The sequence below is a fragment of the Doryrhamphus excisus genome, linkage group LG6 (genome assembly GCF_037039965.1).
Source record: "Doryrhamphus excisus strain RoL-2023G ecotype Guam linkage group LG6, RoL_Dexc_Guam_v1.1, whole genome shotgun sequence".
NCBI classification, from domain to species: Eukaryota; Metazoa; Chordata; class Actinopteri; order Syngnathiformes; family Syngnathidae; genus Doryrhamphus; species Doryrhamphus excisus.
In genome coordinates, this window is record NC_136362.1 from 15,901,630 (window position 1) to 15,909,408 (window position 7,779).

General features: G+C 40.0%; 1 protein-coding gene across 1 annotated transcript; it reads left to right on the forward strand.

Moving 5' to 3' along the window:
* Positions 1-1,813: 1,813 nt before the first annotated feature.
* On the forward strand, positions 1,814-6,877 carry tmem275a (transmembrane protein 275a). Its single transcript, XM_058067634.2, has 2 exons — positions 1,814-2,132; positions 4,476-6,877. The coding sequence occupies exon 2, from the start codon at positions 4,551-4,553 to the stop codon at positions 5,172-5,174; it is 624 nt and encodes a 207-aa protein (XP_057923617.2). The 5' UTR covers positions 1,814-2,132; positions 4,476-4,550; the 3' UTR covers positions 5,175-6,877.
* The last annotated feature ends 902 nt before the right edge of the window (positions 6,878-7,779 follow it).

A 7,779-nucleotide genomic window follows, 5' to 3' on the forward strand; every position in this document is an offset into this window, starting at 1 on the left:
AATGAGATTTAAATTCTGCACATCACAGGAAGAGCGACTCCTGCAAGGGAAATGGAATAGCGAAGAATACTGTGGCCTGGCAAAATTGGTGATACGCTGAGAAGCCGAACAACGCCTGGCTGAGCTGCTGGTTGTTGGCGACAGAAGGCACAGTGGTGTGTTGTGTTTCAACAACATATGGCTGTGGACACATTTGCACCAGATTCAATTTTAAACCTCGCAATCCAACTTATTATAGAATAGAATAATTATTATTAGTCCCTCAGTGCGGACATAATAATTACAATATCAGTACATACTGTACATACCGTACATCAGGCTATGAATAATGAGCAGCAGCAGTGTACCTGGTAACTGTACACAAATTATAAATACAATATATGCATGTAAATGGATACTGTGATGCAGGTAACTGTACACAAATTATAAATATAACATACGTATGCATGTAAATCCGGGGTCTCAAACATGCAGCCCGTGGGCCAAATGTGGCCCGCAGGACACTAGTTTGAGGCCCCCGCCTTGATATGAAAGTTTAATGTTAGTACGGCCCGCTCAAGTTTGATATGGATGCTGTATGGTATCATGTACCCAGAAAAAATTATTACGTTTGATTAATGTTCATGTTAAAGGTTAAATAACTGTTAATAGTTATCCTCCCTATCCATGTGGAAGTGGTAAGTTTTGGGCTATTTAAGTTTAAAGGAAATAATTTGAAGGCTACCGTTTAGGTCGCTAGCCCTCTAGTTTGCGAGTTAGCATGTGTCTCAAGACCCTGCAGTTGCGCAATATGTTGTAAATAAAAAGAGTATAAATGTGACTATAGTCGTGTTTTGTCATGTCTACAGGGCTCTAATAATGCTTTGTTCATTTTAATCTGAAAAAAATAATTTGTCTACCCACCAACTATGTGGTTTCTTAAGTTTTTATTATTTGCCATTTTATTATTATTATTATATTTATTTATTACTGATTGATTGATTTTCTTTATTCTTGATTTGATTTTTGATTTATTTTTCATCTTATTTTGTGCATAAAAATTAAAATTAAAATATTTGAGAAGAATGGAATGTTTTATCAGAGCTTTTATCGTAGAAAATCGGAACCAAAACACTGAAAAAGTTTGTATATTTTTCTGTTTTTAATAAATGCATTTTTTTTTTGGAAAACCTGATGCGGCCCAGCCTTGCCCAGACCCTAGCTCCAGTGGCCCCCAGGTAAATTGAGTTTGAGACCCCTGATGTAAATGGACACTGTGATGCAGATGTGTATGGCAGCTGTACAATAGAAAACAAATATTATATTTTCCAGACTATAAGTTGCACTTTTTTAATTGTTTGCCTGGTCCTGGGACTTACACTCCAGAGTGACTTATTCATGTCACATTAACACATGCCTATGCAACTTATGTATGTTTTTTTCTTCTTCATTGTGCATTTTTGTCAACAATAACAATTGTCATCGTAGAAAGAAAACTACAGTCAGTCTACAGTTATGAGTGAAAAAAAGTACAAAGAAAAAGCAAATTAAGTACTGTGTGTACATAAAAAATGAAGGCACAATAAATATCACAACGGAAATGCAAGCTGCACAAAGTTGAAGGTAGTTTTGTAAATACTACAAAAGGGCTGACAAAGATTACCACGGCAATAAATACTGATTATCAATATGTCTGACAGTAACCTTATTGTTAAAGGCGGGGTTTTCGATACTGCTTAATGGAGGGGCCATGTGTACTTGTAGTGGCCGTGGAGTGGAATTTCCGTGTGTTCCGCTTTAAAACACGTCATCACGCACATCCAGCGGTTGGCAGATTAGGGAGGGAAGATGCTCCGATCATGGGCCACACATAGGAGCCCTTCCCATCCGCCAAATGCTCCGAGATGATGTCCACATCCACTCGGGTGAAGACGGTCCATCACTGGCCGGTTGACGGCTCGCCGCATGACCGCTGATTGAAGGCTGTGTCATGACATGCGCCCTCTGGGCTGCACAGTTGACAAAAAGACAGGACTCGGAGCCACGTCTGCCGAATTTATTCATCGAATGCATTCAAGGATGCATTTTTGGACTGTATCGAGAAAGCATGGCTGAGCAATGGAGGAGAACATCATATACAGTCGACGTAAAAGGTGAGCAGATGTTGTCTGATGTTCACATATGCTGCAAAAAGATGTTCATTTTGTTTTGCTAAATTAAATGTATGATGTAAAGCGAGGCCAGGCTCATTGGTTTTTAGCTGAAATACACCTTCCTCTGTGCAGTGGGGTGCAGGTAAATTATGAAAAGCCATAATGATACACTGGGGATGCTAGGAATGATGCAATGAAGAAGTAGATCCAACATATGCAGTTTTTTCCTGTCATGTCAATTTCTTTCTTTTTTTTGCATATATTTGACATTTTGTTAGGAATATCATGGTGGTTGTGAGCTTCATGTAAATAGTTAATTTTTCTAGATTAATTAAAATGAATGAATGAATTAAAAATCACACAGCTTCAAACATATTCCCTGTCTATAAATAAACACAACATGTCGCCAATACATTGTTGTCTCCAGTAGATTACTTTTAGTGCATTGTCACAATCATGACATACAATTCTGCAATAATAATTTAATAGCATATCATATAACATAGAATAATATTTTTTTTTCCATGTCATGTCAATTTCAAATAACCAGCCATATCCCATTCAACACTACGTGGGGCGGCCATCTGTCTCAACAAGTGGAGCTGAGAAAGACAGAGATGGACGCAATGTATGCAATTATAATATCAAGCGTGGCAATGCATGACATTTATTTATTCTTTTCCCCCCCTGAGAGGCAATGGTAGCACCCCTGGGTCAGATATATGGAGACCATGTGCTGCCCATTCAACAAAGCCCCCCCTCTCGGCCTCACCAGTTTGATCCAATTGTAGGCAGAGCGTTACAATTTGGAGCTGCCACCAAATGACACCGCTCAGCATGACTTATTTACACCTTGTCAAGTACTGTTAACGTGTACGCGTAACACCACGTCATGCATCCGTGAAGCGTTCCTGGCATTATTTGGTCCTCTGTTTGCAAGAGACCTTTTAGATACTGAACTCCAAAGAGAAAGGTAAGTCCGTGTTTTCTTGCAGCTGCAGATAGAGAATGCGCAGAGAGCAGGATGGAGGCAATAAACTAGAGACACAGTGGGAGAGGGAAATGCTAGAAGGCATCGCTTTGGGTATTATGACCATTTATAAACAAAAAATGTACGGTAAATGTCAAAAACAACCAAATGTACAGTGTTGTGAAAAAGATTTTTTATTTTTGTGCATGTTTGTCACACTTAAATGTTTCAGATCATCAAGCAAATTTAAATATTAGTCAATGACAACCCAACTGAACACAAAATGCAGTTTTAAATCAAACCTTTTATTATCAAGGGAGAAAAAAATATATATATTTCTCCGGGTACTCCGGTTTCCTCCCACACTCCAAAAAACATGCTAGGTTAATTGGTGACTCCAAATTGTCCATAGGTATGAATGTGAGTGTGAATGGTTGTTTGTCTATATGTGCCCTGTGATTGGCTGGCGACCAGTCCAGGGTGTACCCCCCCTCTCGCCTGAAGACAGCTGGGATAGGCTCCAGCACCCCCGTGACCCTCGTGAGGAAAAGCGGTAGAAAATGAATGAAAAAAAAAATCAAAACCTTCAGGGTTAGCTTTTTCACTAGTTACACGGGTGCTCCAAAATAAAAATCTCCCTAGTTCTACATATGACTAGTATGTACTCAGTATCCATCTGATAACATAGCTAGTTAGCGCTACGTCAACAAGTGCATCTGCACTCGCTCACCCGCAAAAGCTAGCTTGTCATTGAGCATGAACACAAGAGTTGTGGATGTGAACAAAGAAACGTTTTATGTACTTATAGATTTATATACAGATGCCAAAAATTTTTGCAGGTGCAATGGAGGAGAACATGCAGGTAATTTTCGCCCAGTCTCTTTCTTACGGTGGAGTAAGGAACACTGACGTTAACTGAGGCAATTGAGGCCTGTAGTTGTTTGGTTGTTGTTGTGGGGCCTTTTGTGACCTCTTGGAGGAGTCGTTACTGTGCTTTTGGTGTAAATTTGGGAAGGTTCTTCACATGTTTTTGCTCTTTTTGGCTCTCGCTGTGGTTCTCTGGAGTCCCAATGCTTAGAAATGGCTTTATTACCCTTTCCAGACTGACAGATCTCAATTAAGTATGTTATGTTTTAATTGGTGGGACAATTCTTTTCTCCTTTAACAATAAAGTTTCATACAAAAACTGCATTTTTGTTCCTTTCTGTTGTCATTGGCTAATATTTAAATTGGCAGAAACACCGCTGGGGAAGGGGAAAACACCTTTTAACACCGCTGCATAATAAAAATGGTCTTAAGTCAGTTAAAAGTGATTTTTATGTTTATTTTAGTGTCGAGTTGAGATTGATTTGTGCATGTGTTGTATTTTCCAGATATATTTGTTGGGTCATGGTAAAGACTTGGCAGTGAAACAGAGAAGTCAATAGTAGAAGCCAGGAAGTGACACCATGGTCATCACTGACAGGAACACAGGCAGCTCCCTGCCCAAGAAGGAGCCACAAAAGGACAATAAAAGGCGAGTGTCTCGTCCTCACGGCCTGCCTTCTCCAGCACTGTGTTGCGCTTGCGGTCTGTGCATCATGCTGGCCGGACTCAACATCACCCTGGTGGGAGTGTTCGCTTTCAGAACCCTGGTGCCTTCTGCCAACCCTTCCATCGTCATCGGACCCATCCTGCTCCTTGTGGCCTTTTCTTTTTTCGGCGCCTGTTGCGTATGCAGCCGCCTCCCTCCTCCTCACAGCTCACGCAGCTCCAAAGTGGGCAGGCGGGGTATGAACCTGATGGGGAACGGCGGGCTAGCCGGAGGGGCGGCGTTCGAGATAGAGACCAGCGAGCACACGCTGCAGGATACGACCGCTGTGCAGCTCAGCCCCACGTCGTCCCCCAGGTCGTCTCGGGGGTCAAGCCCTGAAAAAGAGGCTCCCGATGGGACGTGCAAGCTCTTCACTATGGATACCAATGGCTCATCTTCCCTTTCCACCAGCGCTGTCTACTCAGCCTCCACCATCCCCGGAGGGGAGGTGAAGCTGAACCTGCCACGGGAAGAAGTGGTCACCTCGTCAGAGCTCTAGCAGTGTACATACTGTAACTTTGTGCTTTGCTGGCTTACTGACTTTTGTCTTTTTTTTCGTAGTAGGGATGGGCTTAATAAACAAATAGTTAATTACTGAGGCAACATAGAGTGCACTACTTTGCTCCAACCAGCATTAATATAAAATCCATCCATTCATTTTCTATACCACCTATCCTCACAAACGTCACGGGCATGCTGGAGCCTATCCCAGCTGTCTTGGGGTGAGAGATGGGGTACACCCTGGACTGGTCGCCAAACAACCAAAACCAAACAACCATTCACACAATTCCAATGGACAATTTGGAGTCGCCAATTAACCTAGCATGTTTTTGGAATGTGGGAGGAAACCGAAAATCATACTGAAAAAACAATTATTTAAAAAAAGGAAGACCACAGGTTCATTCGTATTTTCTGCCATGTCAAATCCATATAAAATGATTATTTTGCAAAAAACTGATGAAGCTACCCAATGGTCTAGTGCTCATCCCTGTTACTTAGTGTCATGTTCTGCTTGTCAATCTGTCTAAAATGTGCTTCTATTTTCCATGTACTTTGCAGCCAGCTCGTCAGCAGCATGCAAAGTATTCCTAGTGTTTACGTACGCTTTTGTAAATCCTGCACTGGAGCTTTTTTTTGCTTTGAACGTGCGTCTGAAGAAACAAACAGCCGCTCTGTCTGTCAGTCTATTTTTGTTGGGTGGAGGTGATTGCTTCTGAATTGCTAAAAGACAGGAGGTCAGAGGTGAGAGGTGAAATGTTGAGTTGGATTAGTGTTGACATTTGGCATTTTCTAAGGTCGTGGGGGAGGGACAACAATGTTACAATGCGATATTCTCTCATCTGAGGATAAATGTACTTAAAGCAGTGTATTCCAGTTAAAGCCACTTATAGGACATAACTGTTCAGTGAGTGTTGCCTTATGGAAGTGTGTTTTGATAATGACCGCCAAATAAACTGTGTATATTTCAACAAGGAGTGAACATTGGCCTTAATATGAACTGTATACACTGTCACTTATTTTTTTTTTAAAGAGGTGAATCATGAACTTCACACCAAAATCTACACAACACGATAAAAAAAAGCCAAGAAATAACTTTGAGACATGTGACGTCTTCTCATCACACTTGACTGCCCAGAGACTTTTAAAGCTTGATTTCCTGTGAAAGCAACGTTGCCTTAGATTGAGATATCAGGATCAAACTAAAGAGGGCTATTTTACAGCAAAAGGGCACACTAGTATTTCTTCAGAAAGCCTTTTTCTTATGTTGCATCTTTGAGATGTATGTACACTGGCTATAATGTCATCATAGATAAACCCGCACAAACTCACAAAACTTGCACTCTGCAAATTACAGCCACAAAAATAAACATTGCTGAAGTATTACCTGTGTGATTAGATTGTGCAGGTGTACCTAATGAAGTGTCCGGTGCAGTAGAGCTGCAGCAATGTAATGTACCAGCATTGTCAGTAACCGTTGTGACCGAGAGTTTCTCTGCTGAAGTCAGTGTTCTTGCATGTTCACATTTTTGTGGAACACTCAAAGTACAAACCAAGGTATGTCCATTTTACAGCAAATGTGTTTGAATGTCATCACTTTTGGCCAATTGTATCGTAAATGACTTAAAATGCTTTGGGAATATACTAGTTACCTATTTTGGTGACGCTGTTGTGGAGTCTGTTCCGTCATGAAATAAATGAATACACTGGATTTATTGTGTTGTCATTTTATTAGAATATTATTATTATGCAATTTATAAAAATAACAATAAACAGAGACAGAGGCATTGTGTCACGGTGCGGCATGTCTATGTTGCGGTGCGACCCCAGGATGCAGAGAGCAGGACCAAATGCAGGTAAAATAATATTTATTCTAGCTATAATAGCAGAAGAAAACACAACTCAACTTGCTGACGGACAAACAACAATGATCCCACCAAGGGAGAAGCGCACACCAGAACTAAATAGAGGACAAATTAGGGACAGGTGTGGGTGACCATGGCAACTAAGGCAGACCGGGCAAAAGAGGAAGTCCAATACAAAAAGAGTTCAAAACGGAAACCAAAGCCCAAGAAGGTAACTCAAACCCAAACTGTCACTTAGGAACCCACACCGGGCGTGACACCTTGTTTTAATTTGGGGTCTGCATCCTAATAGGCCAGTAGCCTATCCGGTCTTGAAGGCTAGACTTTCGGAGGCTTCCTCCAGCCGCAAATCAGCCTGGTGAATTCAGACGATCTAGCCCAGGGGTGGGCAAACTTTTTGACTTGATATGACTTGAATTGATATGACATGCAATCTGCTATTATTATTTATTATTTTATATTTATATTTAAATATTTTAAAAATAATAAAATATTATAATAATTACAATAAAATTACAATAATAATTATTATTATATTATTATTATGTAAAATATGCAAATATAACAATAATATTATATATAATTAATATAATTATTAGCATTAATATAATTATAATAATCATAATAGTTCTAATAATTATTATAATAATCTAATAATCTAATAATAATATAATAATAATAATAATTATTATTATCATTATTATTATTATGTGCTTGTGTCCCTTTTTTCAGGAACACTGT

Coding starts and splice junctions, on each gene's coding strand:
- tmem275a (XM_058067634.2), top strand. CDS start 4,551: ATGGTCATCACTGACAGGAACACAGGCAGCTCCCTGCCCAAGAAGGAG.